Below are 24,343 nucleotides of genomic sequence, written 5' to 3' on the forward strand. Positions count from 1 at the left end.
AAGGCATTTTTTTTAAATAGGGAAGTGTAAATCACAAAAATTGGTAGGCAGAAGGGGGCTGCAGCTCCGGGTACCTCTAGTATCTACTACTTCAACTCATTTTTTGAAATCAACTAGGATGTGGAGATGATGCCTCTGAAGTTTTGTAATTTAAACTGTTCTCTAGTTTGCATGTTTTACCACACTGGTGAATTGCATACATTTTTTCTTAGAGAGTTAAGGGCACAACTCTGAAGGTGCTCAGTGCTTCTCAAGGTTAGGCCCTTAAATGCCTGATAGAATGAAGTTCACTTTAGTGCAGAGTGCCCGCACAAATGGGGTGGATCCATGCTCCAATTATGCAGCACCTTTAAGGAGCTTTCTGCAAGGTTGTAAGTTTCATCCAGTAATGAATTTACTTGCTTTGAAGTAGAACTTTATTTTAAACTTTAACTGTAATTTTCTATTAGTATTTAAGAAAATGTTTAAATGATGGGATGGATGGTCTACAGAGGCAAGAATTAATCACTTGTGATGCTAAATCTTCAAAGAAAATAAATCATACATTTTAATTGAAAGAGCACTTTGAAAACTTCCAAGCTATCATTTTAATTTGAACACTGCTTTTACTTTTCAATCAATAAGTTGGATTTCAATTTATGTTGGTGCTTCTGAGTCTTTAGAGAGACGTTTTCCCCAAAAACAAATAGGAGAATATAGAAGGAGGGCTTGCATGGAGGTAAAAATAGAGAATTGTCTTGGTAGCTGGAGTTAGGTGTGAGGAGGAGAAACCACAAAGAACAACAATGGAGAACAAAAGTATTAAAAATACACAAATTGATATACACATTCTACATTGACCGTCTAGGTTATAGAATCTGTCTTATTCCAGCACAAATGATTATTATTTTTATTATTATTTTTAATTTCACATTATATTGAAGGAAATACTAGAATCGTAGATAGAATTCTGGCCTTTTCTGACTTCAGGGCTGACCCCAAGACATTTTATTATAACACTTTGTCGCCCAGTAATGGTCCAGGCAGGTGTCAAGCAAAAATAATGGCACGTTCTGGTTGGTGGGTTATAACGTTTTATTCGTAGATAGCTTGTAATTAGTCATGTACCATCTTCCTTGCGATTTTTTCCTGTGGAACTAAATTTTTTTTAAAGAGAAATTTATTTTATATCACTTGGCTGCCACAGAGGTAGGCTGCGGTGTCCTTTCTTCTTTTTAGCAGGTGGCAAATAATTGCAATCTGCTCTTTCTCTGGTTGTCTTTCCTCTTTCCCTTTCCCCTTGCAAGTGTGTACATGCCATTACTTCCTACAGGCTCTCATTTTCTTATCTCACCAAGAGTAGCAGAGTTAAAGCACCTCTAGAAAAGTTGTTTCACACGAGTTTTGTATTTATTGCTATACAAAGAAAAAGCAGATTAAAATTTTGGTAGTGATTTTGATTTATGTGATACATTGATGTTTTAACTAAGATTGCAAAATAGAGGTATTAAATTATTAAAAACCATGACTCTCTAGCACTTAATCCAAAAAGTAAAACAAGTCTAGGAATAGGTCTTCTTAACTTTTTACTGGTTCTCACATTGGTGGCATGTGGCTAACGTATAAAAATAATGAACAGAGGAGGAGTGTTGTACTCCTGAAGATGAACTTGGAATGCTCTGCAATCAGGATAGCAGTATATTTTAGTCTTTTATTTAAAAAAGATAGATCAAATGAAATAAAACTGTCTTGATAGCAGCTTTCAATTCCTGGAAAAAGGAAACCTGTTTATTCAGTGAGAAAATTAAAAACCTTTTTAAAAATTCAGTGCATTAAGATTGTTGGGGAAGAAAGTAGGGCTTTAATTACTTTCACATGCAATGGTTGAGAAGCTGTAAAAACAAAATTAACTCTTTGAGAACTGGCATAATTAAAAGACCCCAGTTGAGTAATGCAGACACATTCTTTAGCACCCCAAGAGTAATCTGCCTAAAGGTACTGATTAACTTGTATTAATTTTCCCTTTATCAGCCTGCATGACAGAATCAGTGAGTGGAACACTTCTTGTAGCAGTTCAGTTGACAGCAAGTAGTTGAGGGGTTTTGGGGCGATGTGGGGGCCTTGAAAAATAGTAATAAGGAATCTTGGGGAAAAAATGAGTTTATTCTTAAAGCAAGAATAAAACACAGCTGGCTATATTCAGAGTCTTCATTGTCTAAACTGCATACACTACCATGATTACATGCATGTTTGGTAATCTTGTGCAAAATATGAAAATAACCTCATTTTCACATGTAGTTGCCGTAATTGCATGCTTTTTTTTTGTAGCTAGTTTTAAAAAAATCAGTAGAGCCCTGCAAATCTGCAGCTATCCACTTAATATCTGCCGACCATGTTTGTGGATCATGGATTGGATGCAGATACAAATTTTGTATCCGTGCAGAGCTCTAAAAATCAGGCTCTTGATGAGGATACTAAAATGTTTTAAATCCATGGTATAATCCATCTTTGCTAGATTAACAAAAATAAATTCTATATTGTGATAGTTTGCATATATGCATAATATTAGTGCGTACTCATTGTTTTTATCTGTACATCTAAAACTATTCACAAAGTTGGGTATTGTCATTACCTCTGTTCAACAGATAGAGGGAAACTGAGTGACAAAAGTTGTAACTTCAGTTAACGTGGTAGAACTAGAACCCAGCTGTCTTAAATCCTGTATCCTATTCATAGGACCACACTGCTTCTGACATGTTAAAATGTGCAAATCAGGACAGAAAGTTAGAAGCACTGCTGTTGAAAGACTAGTCTTGTCTTTAGGTAGCTTGTACAGGATCTGACTGAGAATATGTTGTTCCTAAGTGCTGTTGTCTAGCCGTGATTGAACTGTGCTGCTTGCAGTGGATTGGTGATCTGGTGCATTGCCATGTTTTTTCCTTGTCTAAGCTTTTATCTAAAGTGTACTTCTCTCACATGAAAGGCCTTGTTTCACACAGGTTTTTGTACTGCTGTAAGTTACGTTTTCACACCGACACAGTGTGTTTGTAGTTTACTCCAGGGGGAATTCTGCACCAAAAAAATAAAAAATTCTGCTCACAATATTTTAAAATTCTGCATATTTTTTGTCAAAATAATGCAATATAATCAAGTTGGTTTAAATAAATTACCAAAATAACTGAAACTCCATACAGTGGATGGAGAATGGGAGTGGGGAGCATTGGAGAAAATCACCAAACCCCCTCTAATAGTAATGTAGCTAGTATTGATCCTTTACTTCTAGTTATTAGTCAACAAATATATGCAGGGATATGCTCAGTGTTACATCATAGGCAATTGAAGAGCAAGAGAGGGCTGGGGACTCAAACTCATAATTTCTACTGGCTACTGGCCATCTCCATAAAGGTCAGTAGCAAACAGCTCATGGAGCACATTTTGATAGGAAATCTTTTCATTCCAAAAATTTAAACCAGTTCTAACCCCTAAAGCACCATAAGCATTTCTAAGGTTATATTGTCCTTTACAGTAAGACTCCTTTACACCACTCTGGCAATGTAAAGGAGCCTTAAAATTTTTATATCTGTTTTGTACTCCTTGGGGAATTCATGAAGAACAATGGGAACAATTCACCAGGCAGGCAGGCTGCTACATTTGGCTCTGCCTGAGGGAACAGAGCCTGTCCTACACCTACCTCTTCAGAAACACCCCAAAGCCCTTCCCCTCCACACCGAGCGTGCCACAATAGACTGCCCAGTCCCCCTCTCTTCCCCTGCCAGTGGTGATTTACATATCTACCAGCTGCTCTGGGTATGCAAACTGACCTGCCTGAACTGCCGGGGCGGGGGCATGACCGCTCTTGTGGCTTCCCTTTTCTTCCCGGTCAGAAGACATTTTTCTGCGGGGAAGCAAATAAATCTGCAGGGGCTGTGAATTCTGCACATGCACAATGACACAGAATTCCCCCAGGAATAGTAGTTGGATTGCTACACTGGTGTAAAAAACTTCAGTGTAGAAAAGGCCTGATTTACAAAAAGGCACTTTTGCAGTTTTAAAATACAGCTTTGTCTTTTCAGTATATGGAGCTAGAGACAGTGAAGAAATGTCAACTAGAAATATGCTTTGTGGTACATTAGATGGTTAGATTACTGCATTTCAGCAAAATACTTAACTTCTGGATGACCAATTATCATAAGATTAGAACCAAGGGACAATCAACTCTTTTCACATACTTTCTTTAAAACTTATTCAACCCTTTTAATGCAGCTTTTCTTATTTCTTTAAAACATTTATCTTAAAATCTAGTGTGATTCTGATTAATATAAAATTTCAGGTTGGTCAAACAGGTTTCAAAATCTCGCTGCCAGATTATACAAAACTCACTGTTGGATTTTTTTTTTTTTTTTAAAGTAAACATTTTATGTAACCTTAAACCTTAAATCTCTTGACAGTCTCTGGTGAAATCTTATCTTCACACCAACTGACAAATTAGTTATATTTCTGCCTCCCCTTTCCTTCCTTTCTGGAAGCAATTATGAACAGATATCCAAGTAACCTGACCACATTAAGAGCAATAGTAACATGGCTAGGGCAATCAAACTATTGCTCGTGTAAAACTGTCAAAATCCTGCTTTTGTAGAAGCTAGTGAACTTAATCATGTGTGGAGATCAGTTGGGCCAAACCACAGTATAATTAGCACAAATTCTCCATTGTTATACTTGGACTTAGGATAGGAGATTTGGATTTCACCTTAAACAAACGTAGATGTATACGTACAAAGAGATTTTAATGAGTTATAAGCATAAATTTTGAGTTTTGCATTCTTTTAAAGAGAATAAAGGAAATAATTCCATATGTACTGTCTCTGCATTTTCAATTCTCTCTCTCAAGTATTTTCCTGTACTTACTTAGAACTTCTAAAGCTTTGCAGTGTTCATTAACCTTCCATTTTGGGAATTAATAAGTCACTTTTGATCCTGCAAACAGTAGATCAAAACTTTCAAATTTGGATGTTTAAAATTTTCTGGCTCCTGAATAAAAATGGTCTAACTTTTACGTGTTGCTGAGCACGTGCTGCTTCCAAAAGGATCTCACAGTTGAAATTTCAGTCAGATCTAGGAGAACTTTTGCAAGTATAGCTATAATGGTATACTATACCAGCAAAGCGCTCCTAGTGTGGACGCAGATTATACCAGTGTCATAAATATAAAGGGAAGGGTAACCACCTTTCTGTATACAGTGCTATAAAATGCTTTCTGGCCAGAGGCAACATCCTGTTACCTGTAAAGGGGTTAAGAAGCTCAGCTAACCTGGCTGGCACCTGACCCAAAAGACCAATAAGGGGACAAGATACTTTCAAATCTGGGCGGGGGTGGCTTTGTTTGTGCTCTTTGTTTACGTGGTTGTTCTCTCTTGGGACTGAGAGAGGCCAGACAGAAATCCATCTTCTCCAACCCATCCTAATCCAAGTCTCCAATTTTGCAACCAGTATAGGTAAGACAGGCAAGGCGGATTAGTTTATCTTTTGTTTTATGTGAATTTTCCCTGTGTTAAGAGGGAGGTTTATTCCTGTTTTCTGTAACTTTAAGGTTTTGCCCAGAGGGGGATCCTCTGTGTTTTGAATCTGAATACCCTGTAAAGTATTTTCCATCCTGATTTTACAGAGATGATTTTTACCTTTCTTTTTTTTTAAATAAAATCCTTCCTTCTTTTAAGAACCTGACTGATTTTTCCATTGTTCCAAGATCCAGTGGTTTGGATTTTTGATTTTTGTAACCAATTGGTTAGGATATTATTCTCAAGCCTCCCCAGGAAAGGGGGTTTGTAGGGCCTGGGGGGATATTTTGAGGGGAAGACGTCTCCAAGTGGTCTCTTTCCCTGTTCTTTGTTTCAAACGCTTGGTGGTGGCAGCATACTGTTCAAGGACAAGGCAAAGTTTGTACCTTGGGGAAGTTTTTAACCTAAGCTGGTAAGAATAAAGTTAGGGGGTCTTTCATGCAGGTCCCCACATCTGTACCCTAGAGTTCAGAATGGGGAAGGAACCCTGACAACCAGCCAAACTGCACTTTAGCTCTATAACTTGTTCCAAGACACCTTGCTCCTCCATCCACAACGAAACAACTGGTATAGGCAATAGCACGGTTTTCCCAGTGTCTGCTCTGGGGACTTTTGCTGGCACAGCTGTTTTGGTCAGAGATCATACCTTGTCACGCTGCTGACAAGCATAGCTGTAGTTATCTATGAAGTCAGTAGTGTAGACCTGGCCTTCAACTTTTAATTGTAGATTTAGAAACTGACCTACATTGCCAAGTACCTGGATTGCTTAGTCAGTTGTTTTTCATCGAGGTATATACTTCCTGTTCAAGGTATAGTTCCAGACTCCAGAGAAATATTTTTCACATTGCGGTAACAATAAGTAAATACAAAGATTTTGCGGATCCTGGTGGTCTGGATTTGGCCCACGGTCCGACTACCCCTGGCTTACATGATAAAACTGGTACAAGCCTATCAACATTAGGGCCAAAGCAAAAGCTTTCACTCCCTAATGTAATTTAAATTAACACGCATGCAGCTAGTGCACAAAGGACTTGTGTGTATGTATACTACGTAATGCTCTGTTAGTTAAAAGTTGGGGGGGACATATTCTTTTCAGGTAGTTCAAGATTCTGGCATGAAGGCATCGGCCTGATTTGGAGAATTACACTTCATTTCCTTCCACTCCAGAAGAGCTATGGTTCGTTTACAACAGTTGTGCGCATTACAATGAAATTAAATATATATCACAATTATAATGAGGTGAGGAAAAATGACTTCATTTGTTCTTGGTTACTCAGTCTCCAGTACATCATGCATGTAAGCAGAGGAGCGGAAGCAGAAATAGAAATGAATAAAAAGGGAAATTTAAAGCTGCTTTGAGGACCAGCAATCACCATCTCCTGTGTTCAGGTGCTTTCTAGGGTTTAAGTGAGATATTTAACAATCCTATTGAGACACAGTGAGGCTCATTATGTGCTTTGGAAATACTTTCACCAGTTTTCGGTATTGTAGAAATACTGGCACTGAACTGAAGTGTGTGGTAGCTTACAGAAAAAAGAAACCTATTATTATTTTATTGTGATTGCATTTATATAGATATTTAAGTCAAGCACGTTAGTCTAAATGTCTTAACCATTCAGCAGTTGGCAGAAGGGCATTGAGCATGTCCATTGAGCAAGGAGAGTCATGAAGGCCCCACTTATTTGCAACACATTTGATACTGTGTCTGAAGCATTTGAGCTTTGCCCACAGGTGCTGTACTGTTGGATCTTTCACAAGATATACATTCGCTATGTTTGAAGCTTGCTCGTGACCTAGTATACTATCGAGAGGTGACACTGAGGTTGTTTTAAAGGAATTGTCCAAACAGGGTGCCTTGAACTAAGACAGTAGACTGGTGAAATAGACATATCTTTTAACTGGAGTAGTTGCAGCGTATCTTGCACCTTAAGGCTTGTTGCCTGGTGTCAGAAAGGGCAGTGTTGGACAGGACTGGCAGCTAGGTCAAGTTGGTCTCATGGTACCAGTTATTTCACATTGTTAGATCGCTGCGCAGGTACAAAATTTGTATCTGTATCCGATCTGCAAAAATGGTCTACAAATATTTATATCCGTAGATATAAAGTGGATATCGGCAGATTTGCAGGGCTCTATGACCAGCTCCGTGCATCAGTCCTGCAGGGTTGTACGAAGTGCTCCCTTCCACCCCCAGCTCTCCAGAGACCTCCTGCCCCGGCATATCTCCGTCCTCGCTCCGGGCAAGGAGGCTACAATCCTGGGCCCTCGTGTGCAGCGCTGCCCTCCAAGTGGGGAACTCAAACACACCTGCACAGCCGCCGCAGCTCTAACACACACAGACACAACAAGGACAGACAGTGGTGACAACTACACTCCTCTCAGTGCCTGCCGTTGCTGCCCACTAGTTTAAAGTACACCACCACCTCTTTCAAAAAGGCACATTGTTCACTATGCAGGAGCAAACTGTCGTGCTCCTTTATGGGAGTTGTAGTTTACCTCCTCCGTCTGAGCAGTCTGGGGTCTACAATTCCCAGAATGCCAGGCGGCCTGTTGCCATATATTGCAGCCCACTGCTGCATGGTTCGGAGAGCCGAGCTGGAGCTTGTTGGCTGGGTGACAACCGCTCTGTTTGAGTGAGTGTGTACTGCGATCAGAGCTCCATCCCCGCCTCCTCCCTCTCACATCTTTTCACCTCCTGGGACCCTCATATCTGCTGTTGGAGCCAGAGCATTTGCCTTGCCCCCATTCTGTCTGTTACAGTGTCACCCTGATTTCTATGGGGAGATCATTAGAGCCCTGCATGGGCCGTACTTTAGAGCAACTCAACTCATCTCATCATATTTTGTAGTTCCTGAGAATTTGAAATATCTTCATAGAACACACACGTTTGCTGGTTTAAATTGTAATATGTCTGTATTAAGCATTCTTTTGTTTTTAATGTTGCCGTGTAAAATTTTGTTCTTGTCTATTAATGCCTCTCATTTTTCTCCCAGTTCCTTAGGATATGTGCTGATCTCTTTCGCCTGGTTCCTTTCCTAGTCTTCGTCGTCGTCCCGTTCATGGAGTTTCTGCTTCCAGTAGCCCTTAAGCTGTTCCCTAGTATGCTTCCTTCAACGTTTGAGACAAAATCTAAGAAGGTAACCACAGCATAGACTTGGAATCAGTCAAATATTTAACAAGAACTAAACTATACTTGAAATTTTAACTTGCTCCTTGTTGAAATTTCATAAGCGAAAGCCTTGATTTGTTTCTTGATAGCAGGGTGCTAACATTTTCCTGGGTTACAAATTGCTAACTGTTTAACCAAAAAAAGGAGTACTTGTGGCACCTTAGAGACTAACCAATTTATTTGAGCATAAGCTTTCGTGAGCTAGCATCCGAAGAAGTGACCTGTAGCTCACGAAAGCTTATGCTCAAATAAATTGGTTAGTCTCTAAGGTGCCACAAGTACTCCTTTTCTTTTTGCGAATACAGACTAACACAGCTGCTACTCTGAAACCTGTTTAACAAAACAGTTTTAATAGTTTATTCCTGTTTAACCTGGCTGGGATATACGATTCTGGCTAGGAGGATGCTATCAATTTTAAAAGTTCTAACATAGTTCTAATGAAAGTGTGCTCAGTGCTTTAGACATTGGATTCGGTTTTAACAATTTACAAAACTTTCTGTTATGTCAGAAGTTGATAAAATTGTATTCCCAGACAAACCTATTTAAAGATGTAGGTAAGCTTGAGAGTAAATATCAGTAATATAAGGGTGAAAATTCTTTTAATGGATAGTTACTTAAAAAAAAAAAATCAAAAAAAGCCAGGAAATCAAAATTAAAATTGAACTTGTGAGAAAATGCAGCCTTCAACTGTACTGAAATTCATGGTTAAAGGTCACCTCCTCTTCTGCATACCTCCAGGATGCTGAAGAAAAGATGTTGATCTTCCCTTTTTTTCAGGGTATGGCAGAAAAATCATTTTTTTTAATGGAAAGAGTTGCAACACTAAGGAGTGGTGGCTCTTACCTAAATATCATATGCAGAGGAGAGTAGGTTGGCTTGTTCCACTGAATAAAACCCTTGGTTTATTAAATTCAGACTGAATTACATGGCACTAACATGACATAAAATAGATAGATTTTTAAGGCCAGAAAGGGATCTTTGTGATCTAGTCTGACCTCCTGCATAATCCAGGTCACAGGACTTCCCTGAACTAATTTCTGTTTCATGCCTAACAGCTGTAGTTAAATTAAAGTATATCTTTTAGAAAAAACATCCAATCTTGATTTTAAAATTTCCTGTGATTGAGAATCCACCCCTTGGTAGGTTGTTCCAACGGGTAATTGATCTCACTATTAAAAAATAAAAGTAAAATGCCTCTTATTTCTAGCTAGAATGTCTAGCTTCAATTTCTAGCAGTTGGATCTTGCTCTATCTTTTTCTGCTAGACTGAAGACCCCTCTATCAGATTTCTGTTCTCCATTATGATGAAGTCATTTCTTAACCATCTCTTTGATACGCTAAATAGATTGAGCATTGTAAGTCTCTCGCTGTAAGGTATGTCTTCTAGTTCTGTAATCATTTTCATGGCTCTCTTGTGAACCCTGTCCAATTTTCCAACGTTCTTCTCGAATTGTGGACACCAGAACTGGACGTAGTGTTCCTGTTCATTAGTGCCAAATACAGAGGTAAAATAACTTCCCTACTCAATTTTCACCAGTTTTTACATGCAAGGTTCACATTAATCCTTTTGGCCACAGCGTTGCAGGGGGAGCTTAGTGTTCAGCTGATTTATCTGCGACCCTCAAGTCTCTTTTAGACACACTGCTTTCCAGCATAGTCTTTTCCGTCCCGTAAATATAACCTGTATTCTGTGTTCATAGATGTTTGACCTTACATTTGGCCATATTAAAATTCTTGTTGATTACTTGCGCTCAGCTACCAAGTTATGCAGGTACGTCTGTCTCAGTGATCTGTCCTCTTTATTATTTACCATTCCCTCAATCTTTGTGTCATCTGCAAACTTTATCAGTAATTTTGTTTTCTTCTAAATCATTGATAAAAATATTAAATATTATAGGGCCAAAAAGATCCCTTGGGATCCCACTTGAAACTCATCTACTCAGTGATTCCCTGTTTACAGTTACATTTGGAGGCCTGTCTGTTGGCCAGTTTTAATCCATTTAATGTGTGCCATGTTAACTTTCTATTGTTCTAGTTTCTGTGCCACAAGTACTCCTTTTCTTTTTGCGAATACAGACTAACACGGCTGTTACTCTGAAACCTGTCATTTTACTGGTTGGGACTTTACATTTATTATGTGCAACAGAATAATCAAGTCAGGAGCACTTTTGCCTAAGCAACCACTAACTTTTAGTTCTGTGATCAGTTCCTCTTTAGCTGTCAAGGTGAGATCTAATATAAAATTCAGATTACCCTGTGTTGGATGCAAACCTTTTTGAGTTATAGATAACTTTAAGAAATTTCAAGAACATTTTAGTACTGGCAGCCTGAGACGTCCAGTTTGTCACTCAGATTGAAGATCTCCTGGATCACATAAGGGCTTTAGGAGCTGGTCATACTGTTCGCTCCTGTAATTCGGTGGTCTGTAGCAGACACAAACTAGTACTCCATCTTGTGGTTGTCTGTTAGACCATCGATCCATAGCATTCAAGATAATTTACTTCCTAGTTAGTGACTCTGAAACAGGTAATGCCATTTTTAACAGAGTGCCACTCTCCCCCCTCCCTTTTGCCTAGTCAGTCCTTCCTAAACAAGTTATAGATGGAAAACAAATGGCAACTGATCAAATGCTGTGGTGTAATGACATCTAACATACTCTAGTATTGGAAAAACCTCTGGAGCCTCATCCAGAGAAAGGTTTACAGGTGGGGGGAAGGGAATCTCGATTGGTATAATTGTGGAAAGGACATCTTAAAGCAAACATGCTCTTGTTTTTTATAGGAGGAGAGATTGAAGAAAGAATTGAGAGTGAAACTTGAAGTGGCAAAATTTCTTCAAGACACTATTGAGGAGATGGCCTTAAAAAACAAAGTAGCCAAAGGAAATGTTACTAAAGATTTTTCTACCTTCTTTCAAAAGGTAAAAATATAACCTTGTACTCTGTTCACATAAAAAGTGATTAGCTTGATATTTTTATCTTACTAAGCAATAGACAGTGGTGACGAAGAAAACTAAGCTTGTGGCATAATTTGTTGCTACTTATACCATGGTCAGCTGTCTTTACTCATTATGTTGGGCTTAAGTGAATTGTGCGTGACGTATGCTGAGCAAAAGGTGCACAGAAGTTTTGTTCTTCCAGTTACAATTTATTGTGCTGAGAGCTCACTTCAGTATCCCAAGTGGCACTTTCACTTAATTCAGTGCATTTCCATTTTAATTCTCAAATGTTGAATGCGTAGTAGCTTCCATATTATTGTACACGGTGGCTAGCACAGGGACATGGAATATGAAAAGTGAGAGAAAAATGTAAATTCTGTTCTGGTCAGCTGGTTAGAAATTACTTAATTGTAGCCAGATAAACCTTTAAAGTTTGAGGTAGTAGAGAAATCAGTGCAGACCTACTGGCTTTTGCCAGCCTACTTAGTTGTAGTCTATGCTAGAAAAGGTTTGCCAGTATAGCTATATGCTGTCATAAGTGCTTTTGCTAATATAGCTTATGCTGGTTCCCTGAATGAAGTAAGCTATACTAGTGAAAGCTTTTATTTTGCCAGCATAACTGCCTACGTGGGGCTGTTGCTGGTGTAGAAATGTTATAAAAAAACACACCCCTGACTGATATAGTAATTACTGTACAGACAAAAGAATTGGCCTTTAGAGTACACTCATTTTTTTTAGAGCAAATGGTCTGGTTCTAGACTGCCTGACCCATTGGGTTTACTAATATATGCAGCATTTATTTATTTCTGTTTTGGCAGTGCTCAGAGTCCCCAAGCAGGCATTAGGCCCCCTTTGTGTTTGGCACTCTTCAAACAAATTTTGACAGTCCCTGCCCCCAAAGAGTTCACGAACTAGTTAATATGCAACAGATGAATAAACAGACAAATGACAGGCAGGATAGTGGGATAATAACAGTAGAGACAGCTGTGATTACATAACTTAATAGTCACAGTGGAAAGGAAGGATGATTCAGTATATGTGGTAAAGCCTGGGACTTGGGAGATTGGTGTTCAGTTCCCTGCTCTTCTGACAAAGACTTCCTCTATGACCTTGGACAAGTCATTAAATCTGTCTGCCTCAATTCTCCATGGGTAAAATGATGCTTCCTTACCTCACATGGGTGTCGTGAGGATAAATACATTAGAGATTGTGAGACACTCAAATACTAAGTTGATGGAGCCATCTGAGTACCTTAACTAATGATGTCAGTAGTCACTAACCTAACCGGTGCCAGGCAGTAGTGACTTAGTCTTTTACTCTATAAAACTACTGTACAAGCACTATCATTGCAACACCCATGAGTTAAGGAAGAATTCCTGGTTTGTCTGTCAGGGTGCAGGGGGGATACAAGACTCAGAAAGATTAAGTGACTTGTGAAGGCCCTGCAAAAGATTGAGTGCAGAGCTGCAATTAGAACTCTGGAGTTACTGGTTTCCATCCCCGAGCTCCATATGCTAGACCACACTGCCTCCGCGATTTAAGGAAACACATGCACTTTTATCAAACAGATGATATCATTTTCATGTACATAATTGATTTGTAGGAGGATTAATGGGGGGAAGGGGAGCATTATTAAACAGCATTAAAGTAATTTAATGAGGTGCTAGTAAAAGATAAATGCATAGCAAAGATATTTTAGATCAGTTCTGTAAATTTTAAACTTAAAAATACTTTTCTCTTCCTGTTGGTATTCCAATTAAAATTAATAACACAATGTCTTGCTCACGTACACACCTCTATACTAATGGAACACTCAGATTGTGATGGGAAGCTGAGGTACGGAACTTGCATTTTTAAGGATAAAACATGCTATATATCTTTTGGCACTACTTGGTTTGTTTATGATGCGCCCCATACTAAAGGGACATTGTCTGATCAAATTTGCCCTGAAATTTAAAGCTTTATAGAACCTAATGTCAGTAGAAATGTTTCTGTGATTTTAAAAAAGGGGGTGGGAACTGTCTTGAATTAACATTCCCCTTTAATGTTTTGCAACGTGCAAGAGACTGCCAGGGACACTGATTAGAAATGGAGTATAAACAAAAGTGAAACTGACTTTTTTTTCCCATTATCCCATCTCGGAGAAATGCAAAAAGTTAAGTATAGGTGGGGTTTTTTTTGTTTTGTTTTATAAAATTCTTTTGGTACTAATGGCCTCTGTAGCCTAGGATGTTTCATCAGCTCTTCTCATCTAGTAATGTTTTGAACCCTGGCTGAAAGAGAGAGACTAAATTTGTAGGTGTGAAAGATTGGGGGCTGGAGGGGAGCTCCCACCAGTGAAGTCTAGGGGCTGCATTCTGAGAAATTTCAGCTCCTCTGTCATGCTAACTTTGGTTGGGGTTATATGTGCATGCAGCAGTTTCTTCTGGGATTCTGTCCCTAGACCAGGGGCACGCAAACTTTTTGGCCTGAAGGCCGTATCAGGTTACTGAAATTGTATGGAGGCATGGCCCAGCCCTTATCCAAATCCCCCCCTCACCCCCTGAGGGCCCCCCCCCCCCAGATTCCTGCTTTCAGTCCCCTGACCGCCCCTGGACCCCCCGCCCCTAACTGGCCCCTGCCACCACATCCAACCCCCTCCTCTCCTTCTTGACGCCCCCCCCCATCCAACCCCTCCTCTCCTTCCTGACTGCCCCCCGTAGTTTGCCCACCTCTGCCCTAGACCTTGCTTGGGTGCTCCACAGTTCATAGCCTCTGGGTAGCAGGTTTATGTTAAATTTGCCTTTTGTCCTTGCCTTCGTCAACCAGAGCCTCTTGACTGCTGCAAGGGTGAAAGTCTGATACTCTTTCCTTCTGCCAGAGCATTTTGACTGTCATAAGGTGGGGTGAGGGATCAGGAAGGAAAAAATCAGAGGCAGGACGACCGAGCAGAAGGGCTGCTGCTACTTTGAGTAGTATCCCTATGGATGCTGCACTGTAGGTGTGGCAGCGCCTCATGTCCTTGGGATTGGAGATCATTGGGCTGCATATGCGCTCCTCCCTGTCTCGTGCTGTGGGCGGCATCTGTATATGTTCTGTCCTGTCCAAGTGCCTTTGGTCTGGGACAGAATCCAGAGCAGAACCCTTCTACCTCAACCTTTAGAGATTCTCCTTAACTTACCTTACATTCGTAATGATTAGCAGTTTTCTGTTAATTCTCCCCCCAACCCCAAAATAAAATATTTTAGTTACTCTGCCCTTCCCGTTACCTTATGCTTTCCCTGTTTCCTGCTCTCCCCCTCGGGACTGTGCTGGGACCTCCCAGGTACAAGAGGTGCCTCTCTTGTCGAGAGGCCTTTCCCATGAGTGACAGTCACTCACAGTGCATCTGCTGCCTCAGTGAGGTCCACATCGCACAGAAGTGCACCCACTGCACCATCTTGACCACCTGGGCCCAAAAGGACCATGGACTCAGACTAAATATTCTCCTCATAGAGCATTTTCTATGGCCAGTTTCAGACCCTCACCCTGCTACCTCTCTGGCATGGATCTCACCCCTGGCTTAGTCATCGTCCGACCCCTGCGTGCTGCAGTCTTCCAAGACAGGAAGACACTCTTAACAGGAAGAAACAGACTACTGCATCGCCTGGTAAGGAACCACCTCCGAGAAGCCATTTCCTGCGAGGTCAGTAGCCTCACTATCTTGGGGTGAGACTTAGCTTCCATGACCATCTAGATACTTCTGGTACTGGAGCTAAACAGAAGTCCAAGGACCCTAAATGGGCAGCACCAGGCAGCAGACATCCTGTCTCTCAGGACCGAGCAGCACAGTGCAAGAGTTCCCGAAATGGTACCGAGTGCCTCATCCAAGTCAACTTCATGTGTTTCATCCCTGACAGCTGTTTTAGCACTGACCAAATCCTTGGCATCAGGCAAGATCTTGGTACCAAATAAGCCATCTGTACCATATGTTGTCCACTTGAGGGAATGCATTCTGCCCTTGGCACCAATAGCTCCTTCATTTTCCAAACAACCACCGGTGCTGATGATGCTTGCCTGCTCCACAGCAGTTCAGATATCCAAGGGACCTGATCTTCTTTGATATGCCTGAGTCTCTGCTTCTCTGTAGAGAGCTCCCTATAGCCCATGTTTTCGCTTGAAGTCACAACACTACTCCACTTCACCACTGAGAACTGCACCACTCTTGTGCCTACCTTTAAGATGCTGGGGGCAGGGATAGCTCAGTGGTTTGAGCATTGGCCTGCTAAACCCAGGGTTGTGAGTTCAATCCTTGATGGGGCCATTTAGGGATCTGGGGCAAAAATTGGGGATTGGTCCTGCTTTGAGCAGGGGTTGGACTAGATGACCTCCTGAGGTCCCTTCCAACCCTGATATTCTATGATTCTATGAATCCACCCTTTCCCAGCAAGGAAGAAGAGGAAGAGAACGAAGAATACTCTGTTCTACCCACATATCCAGAACACACATGCAGACAATCAGCTGCTGGTCTGTGTTATCTGGAACCCAGAACCGAACCAGGGCCCTGGTACAGACGTCCATGGATGCAACCCACGTGCCAGTTCTTCCACGTTGGCCCTTCTGGGACCCATGGGCTATGTACAGGGCAGTTTCCCAAACCGTCCATAAAGCAGAGCCAGAAACGCACTATCAACATCCTCCTCCATCTCTCAACCACCTGATGTCGGCGCAGTAATGACGGAGGAACAGCAGAAGGAAGCTCCACTTCTCCTCTTCTTCCCCTGATGAGGCCATCGTGCCACCACTTCCTATGTCTGCAGGCAATTTCAGACACTTTCAAGAACTATTCCGCAGAATCAGAGCATCTCTCTCGATCCTGCTGGAGAGGTCAAAGAGCAACAACACAAGCTGCTCGATTATCCTACACACCTCCACATGGACAAGGATAGTCCTCCCTATTAATGAGGCCCTCTTGGACACTGCCAAGGTCTGGCAGACCCCAGCATCCATCCCGCCAGCCTGCAGGTGAATGGACAAAAAATACTATGTTCCTGATAAGGACTTAGAATTTTTTTTCCCCCCGTTCTACTCCAAACTCCCTGGTCATCAATGTAGTACACCAGAAGGGACACCAATACCACCCCAAGGACTGGAAGCGACTAGACTTGTTCAGTCGCAAAGTATATATTCTGCGACACTCCAGTTCCATATCGCCAATTACGAAGCTCTTATGGCCAAATACAATCATATGAACTACAGTAGAACTTCAGAGTTACGAACACTTTGGGAATGGAGGTTGTCAGTGCTTTGAAATGTTCATAACTCTGTACAAAGCACAGTTCAGGCTCCAGATCCAGCAGCTGACACTCCAGGCCAGGCTTCAGCAGCAGCTGAGCTCCCTCCTCAGCTCTGGAAGCTTTCTTGCAGGCAGCTTCTTTCCTTTGGTTGGACTGAGTTTTCAAGCTTGTCCCACGCTCGAGGTGGGGTAAAAGTGGCTCCAACCCCAGTGCTGCTTCTGCTCTACTGGCTCTGGCTGCCTTGGGCTGGCAGCCCCAGCATCTTCATATCTTAACTGTAAGTGACTACCCCACGCATGGGGGTGGGGTGGGGACAGGCAGCCCAGATGTGCCTACCTTTAACATGCAATACAGGTACAGTACAGTATTTGGTCTTTTTTTATATATTTTTGGTCTCTACTGCTGCATGATTGGTTACTTCTGGTATCACGTGTTGTCCGGTTGACCAGTCAGTCTGTAACTCTGGTGTTTGTATCTTTAAGGTTCTACTGTATTCTAAAATACAGGAATTCTATCAACATTTGCCATATCAGATGAAAAGAAGGAGCAATTCCAGGCACTCATGTCTGAAGGACACCTTCTCACCTACATGGCGCTACAAGCCTCCCTGGCTTCTGCAGACACAGCTGCCCACTCCATCGCAACAGCTGTGCTAATGAAACGAGAATCATGGCTTCACCTCTCCGTATTCCCTAAAGAGTTGCAGACCATGGTTGAGGATCTACCCATTGAGGGTTCCAAACTATTTGCTGAGCCCACTGATGAATCCCTACATTCTCCAAAGGACTCTAGAATGACTCCACTCTCTTGGCACATATACACCAGTGCCGATGAGACATCGGGGAAATATCGGTATACCCCAAGATCCCAACCTCCACCTTTCACTCCTCACCGTCATATGGAACGCAACAAAGACGACAGAGATCCCATCCAAAGTGCAGACAGACGCCGCCTTAGTGGGCTACTTCTCATGCATCTTCATCGAGACAACAATTTTGAAGGTTTGGTTGGCTCCAAGAAGCCTCTGCCCATTCCAGTTGCTGCAGCCATCTTTAACAACTTGCCGGTTTGGTGATCGTTTAGTCCCCTTTTATCCATCATGACGGCAAACCACTTCAGAGAAGTTTCAGAGTAGCAGCTGTGTTAGTCTGTATCCGCAAAAAGAAAAGGAGGACTTGTGGCACCTTGGAGACTAACAAATTTATTTGAGCATAAGCTTTCGTGAGCTACAGCTCACTTCATCGGATGCATGCAGTAGAAAATACAGTGGGGAGATTTTACATACACAGAAAACATGAAACAATGGGTATTACCATACACACTGTAACGAGACTGCTCAGGTAAGGTGAGCTATTACCGGCGGGGGGGAGGGAGAAAAAGGAAAAAGAAGAAAAAAGAAAAAAAAAAAAAACCTTTTGTAGTGATGATCAAGGTGGGTTCTGGAAATAATCAATAATCCTATACCTCCCTCCCAGCCCTCTCCACGTCTCTCTTCAGGGACCCCTCTCACAAACACCTTTTATGAGAAGAAATAAATCGCCTTCTGCAACTGGGAGCCATAGAATTGGTCCCATCCCAACACAGAGGGAAAGGTTTTTATTCCCACTATTTTCTGATCCAAAAGAAATCCAGCAGGTGGAGACCAATCTAGACTTACGAAACCTCCACAAGTTTATCAAACTGCAATTCTTTAAGATGGTCACACTATCAACCATTATCCCAGCACTGGAACAGGGGGACTGGTTCACAGCCCTCAACCTCCAAGATGCGTATTTTCACATCACTATACACCCTGCTCACAGATGATTCCTCAGATTCATCTGGGGACCCATCGTTACCCATACAGGGTACTACTCTTTGGGCTCTCTACAGCCCCTCGAGTATTCTCCAAAGTCTTTGTGGTTGTGGCAGCCTACCTGTGCACACAAGGCATTGTGATATTCCCATACTTAGACTACTGTCTCCTCAAGGCTCCCTCCAAACCCTAGGCAGTTCACGCCATATGAAAGTTGATGCATCTTTTCTCGAACCTCGGCCTTCAAATAAACATACAAAAATCGACACTCACTGGTACAACGTCTGGAGTTTATTGGGGAACATCTGGATGCGATACAGGCCAGAGCCTGCCTTCCAGCTCACAGATTTCTACAATAGTCAACTTCGTATCCACTGTGAGAACCAGGATGTGCTTCCAACTACTTGACCATATGGCAGCAGCCAGGTTTGTGGTAAAACATGCCAGGTTGCGTTACCCGGGGTTCTTTCAGCCCACAGCTCTGGGTAACTTTTACTCTGTGCGAGGTGGTGTCAGGAAATAAATCAGGGGAGACAGGGCTGTCCGACCGATAAATGGCTGGCACAAACAGGACAACGCGAGTGCTTTCACTTAAAGCTAAACTTTACCTAGTCTCAAGCACTTGCACACATCCGCAACAGGTTAGTAAAACACCCCCAACCCTCGATAATTACTGAAGCTGAGTGTGGCTTTCAAGTGCCATGGCGGCTGCCAGTGGGGAACACAAGATGTATCCAGAGGGAGAGTCCAGTCCTGAGAGTCCCACTACCTCAAACTTTTCCCCCTTATTATACATTAGTAATAGAATGACATGTCCCTTAAAGAAAACTTGTTAAGCAAGCAGTTCCAATGGGCAAGCAAGAGGCTCCTTCTGATTATTGATTAACGTGGTGTGGGTTTTTCCAGAGTTTGCAGCCTTGAGGCCCCAATAGACATTCCTGGGGCACATCCTGCTCTTCTAAAATGCATGTATCAGCAACTTCAACACAATTCTTATCAGGAAGGACGCGGGTCAAGTTGCCCTTTCTGTGGCACTCAAAACCCCCTCCCCTCCTGCCTTGGTCAAGCTGAGTTTGCTACATGGACACTTTACAGCCTGCTGACTTGGCTACTTTTAGCAATAAACCATAGTGGTTTCAGGCACTGTACTGGTTTGCTGACATCTCCCCGTACAGTTGTACATATGCTGTCTGCAGGCGTGACTACACATGGTGTATATACCTCACAGAAACCATCTTCACAAACTCTTATCCATGCCTGTCAAGATCAAGGACGCACTACACTGATGGGGACAACCCCAAAACGTCTGTATGGGGTCCCTTTTCTCCAACCAGCACACTCCCTGATTCTAACAACCAGTGCCTCCCTAAGTGGCTGGGGAGCATGCCTTATGACCCACACAATGCAAGGAATGTAGTCCTCCGCAGAATCCTTCATGCATATCAATCTTGTAGAACTGCGAGCGGTTCACAATGGGTGCCGACATTTCGTACCCCCTGATCAGAAATCGGACCATAAAAGTAACGACCAGCAATATCACCTGCATGTTCTACATCAACAGACAAGGCGGAACAAGATCCCACTCCCTGTGCTCAGAAGCACTGAAATAGTGGAACTAGTGTATTCAATATGACATCAACATTTCGGCCACATATCTTCCTGGACACCAGAACACCGTGGCAGACTCCCCTAGCAGACGATATCTCAAGACCACGAGTGGGGACTAGAGATAAGAGTCCTTCAGCACATATACAGCCACTGGGAATTTCCCCACATAGATATCTTTTTGCCACAGTAGTGAATGCCAAATGCTCTCACGTCTTCTCACGAGTGGGTCTAGGCCATGGCTCTCTGGGAGATGCTTTCCTTATTATGTGGGATGCCCCACTATTCTACACCTTTTCACTACTTGTTCAAGGTACTTCATATAATACAGGTGGAATGAGCCAGAGTCATCCTCATAGCCCCAACATGGCCACGACAAATTTGATATCCTTACCTCCTATAAATGACAGTATGTTCTCCGATCACCTTGCAGTTGATTCTGTACCTTCTCTCTCAGGATTGGGCTGGAGGATTCGGCCCACATCTGTCTCCTTCATTTGAAGGCATGGCTCCTTCCTGGTTTTGGGATTCAGAAATGACCTGTTCAGAGACAGCAAAAGAGGTTCTCTTAAATAGTAGACATGACATGACTTGCCATACTTACCTCCAAAAATGGGAAAGATTCAGATCCTGGTGCATATCCAATCATGTCTCAGCAATGAACACCCTGTTACCACTCATTCTAGATTATAGGCCTGACCTTTTAAGATCTAGACTGTCTACAAGCTCCCTTCGTACGTACTTCACTGATATCCCAGCATTCCAGCCCGAGATAGATGGCTATTCCGTATTCACCCACCCGCTCGTGAAGAGAGTCTTTAAAGGTCTTTTGAACTTTTATCCTCATGTACAGGATTCCAACCTCACCTTGAGCTGTCTCACCAGACCACTGTTTGAGCCCATGGCAATGTGCTCCTACATTATTTCCATGAAAACAGTACTTCTCGTAGCATTTCTGCCTGACGAATAGGAGAAATAGGGGCTGTCTTGGCATATCCCCATACACACTTTTTCATAAGGACAGGGTCACATTACGCATGCATCCAAAACACCTACCCAAGGTGCTGTCGTCCTTCCATTTGACCCAACCTGTCCACCTTCCCTGCTTCTTCCCAAAGCCACATACCAACCAACTTGAAGTGACACTACACACCTTGGACGTTAGGTGAGCATTAGCCTTTTACCTTGATAGAATGAAAATTTCAGATGATTGTCACACTTATTCCTCTCAACTGCCAAACAATTGAAGGGAGTAGCTGTATCCAAACAACGCCTTTTCAAATGGATCTCAGAGTTCATACACCTTTGTTATCAACTGCACAACCAGCTGCATCCACCTGGAACTTGAGTGTATTCCACTCGCTCTCTCCACCTCGATTGCCTTTCTCAACCATGTGCTGGTCCTTGACATTTGCAAAGCGACCACCTGCAGTTACCCATGCCACAGTTTCAGATGCCCTTATTGGACGCCACTCTGAAGCCCCAGCCTTCCTTGTAGGAGCACTGGTCTTACAGTTACCTACCGTGGAGCATCCATAGGGATAGTACTCAAAGAAGAAGAGGTTACTCCTCATGTGCAGTACCTAATGTCTTCAAGATGTGTGTCCCTATTGGTGCTACTTGCCCTCCTCCCCTCTGCTTTGGAGCTGAAAGATAAGCTCTGTGATAGAGAAGGCACTGAGGGCAGTTGGGCCAGACAGCGCAATATATTGATTTCTTCCCCTTCCCCCCACCCGGTGCGAGATGGGGAGGAGCACATATCTGGCCCAATGGGCACTGCTACCGAAGATCTCCGATACCAGGTGCAGGAGGCACTGCTGCACCTACAGTGGAGCACCCATAGGGACCCTACTTGAGGAAGAAGTAGCCCTTCTGCTCTGCCCTCCTGCCATGTTTTTGGTTGGGTTTTTTTTGTTCTCCTTCCTGCTTCCTCACCCCGTCTTTTGAGAGTCAGACTATTCTGACAGAAGAACAGAGTATCAGACTGTCACCCTTGCAGCAGTCAAGAGGCTCTGGTTGAGGAAGGCAAGGGAAAAAAGCAACGCTCCTCCCTTCTTGCAGATAAAGAATCTACAAATTTAACATAAACCTACTACCCAGAGGTTATGAACCATGGCACACCCAAGCAAGGTCTAGGGACAGAATCCTGGAAGAAATGTCAGCATGCACATATACTTCCACATCTTGAAGAACATCAGTTACTGCATATGGTGAGTAACCTTCTCTTCTCATCCTTTAAATTTTTTCCCTTGTAAATAAGTTCAATGTCTTCCTCTGCTCCTGGACATAGCTTTTTTGAGTAGCAGGAAATTGGCATGACTTTTGGCAGTTTCCCTGTGCTCCCAAGATTCTGAACAGGAATAATGAAACTGAGTTGCCTAATTTCTTTGGTGCTTCTTGGCAGACTTATGAGCAGCAGAAGAGGTACTGGAACTTTGTCTGCAGATACAGGAAGAATACCACTGCATTGATTCACAGTGGGAAGGTTAACGTTGCAACCATAAAAGCTAGTAGCAATTTAAAATATGGTTAACTTCTTCAGAAATTGACATAGGTCCCCATATTCACTAGGGATATTTTCTTACTTCTCTGTGATGATGGGTAAGAGAATTTTTCAAGGCTTGCCGTGTGTGTGTGTTTGTGCTTGCGCACTGTCACACTACAACTTAATCATTTGCAATATGAGACAAACTTCATATCACATTCACTTTCCTTACATCATACAGTGCAGATACCAAAATAATAAAAGGCTAGACTGCTTTCCTTCTTTTTTTTTCTTTTTTTTAATCCAAATATTTTAGGTGTTTCGTTAGTGGTATACTTATCTTTCTCGGAGCCACTGATTAAAGCCCTACGTGATGTGTGATTTGGGAGTTCCCGAATCTTTTAATGCATTTGTGAACTGGGAAAGCTACTTCTGCACCCTCAACAGATTTTGGAAGTGTCAAAAATATCAAGAGAAGGGTAAACATCTTTAAATCCCTCCTGGCCAGAGGAAAAACCCTTTCACCTATAAAGGGTTAACCTCGTTGGCACCTGACCAAAATGACCAATGAGGAGACAAGATACTTTCAAAGCTGGAGGGCGGGGGAAACAAAGGGTCTCTTGTCTGTGTGATGCTTTTGCTGGGACCAGAGCAGGAATGCAGGTTAGAACTCCTGTAAAGGGCTAATAAGCAATCTAGCTAGATATGTGTTAGATTCTGTTTTGTTTAAATGGCTGATAAAATAAGTTGTGCTGAATGGGATGTATATTCCTGTTTTTGTGTCTTTTTGTAACTTAAGGTTTTGCCTAGAGGGATTCTCTGTTTTTAATCTGATTACTCTGTAAGGTATTTACCATCCTGATTTTACAGAGGTGATTCTTTTACTTTTTTTAATTAAAATTCTCTTTTTAAGAACCTGATTGCTTTTTCATTGTTCGTAAGATCCAAGGGTTTGGGTCTGTGTTCACCTATGCAGATTGGTGAGGATTTTTATCAAGCCTTCCCCAGGAAAGGGGGTGTAGTGCTTGGGGGAATTTTGTGGGGGAGACATTTCCAAGTGGGCACTTCCCCTGTTCTTTGTGTAACACTTTGGTGGTGACAGCGTTTAACCTAAGCTGGTAAAAATAAGCTTAGGGGGTCTTTCATGCAGGTCCCCACATCGGTACCCTAGAGTTCAGAGTGGGGAAGGAACCTTGACAGGAAGCAACAGACTATAGTTTTTTCTTTGCCTTTGACAGATATGATGATCATAAAAACGGGTGAAATTCAAACTAAAACAGAAGAGAAAATACTGTTATAAAGATCCCTTTTGCAGGCTACTGTAGTGGATCAGTGTTCCTAATTTCTGCAGAAGCTAATGTAGCAGAGCAGAAGGGCACTCTTAAATTGTAAAATGCATCTTCTCATTTCACCTCCCTCTCTCCAATTTATAGTCTCTTCAACATGGGGACACTCCTGAGGTTGATGCTTTCATAGCCTTCCTTACCTTCCAAATTTCTGTGTTCTCTGGTTAATAAAAGTTCATCTGATGACTGGAAAACTATCAGCCTCCCAGAGGACGAACAAA

General features: G+C 42.3%; 1 protein-coding gene across 2 annotated transcripts in view; it reads left to right on the plus strand.

Moving 5' to 3' along the window:
* LETM1 (leucine zipper and EF-hand containing transmembrane protein 1) overlaps positions 1-24,343 on the plus strand; it is a 68,882-nt gene that overhangs the window by 18,402 nt on the left and 26,137 nt on the right. For both annotated transcript variants that reach the window (XM_077815937.1, XM_077815938.1), the window contains exons 4-5: positions 8,524-8,667; positions 11,481-11,618. In XM_077815937.1, coding sequence (XP_077672063.1) covers positions 8,524-8,667; positions 11,481-11,618 — 282 coding nt within the window. The remainder of the gene's footprint in view (positions 1-8,523; positions 8,668-11,480; positions 11,619-24,343) is intronic.

This window comes from Eretmochelys imbricata, chromosome 4 (assembly GCF_965152235.1).
Source record: "Eretmochelys imbricata isolate rEreImb1 chromosome 4, rEreImb1.hap1, whole genome shotgun sequence".
NCBI lineage: Eukaryota > Metazoa > Chordata > Testudines > Cheloniidae > Eretmochelys > Eretmochelys imbricata.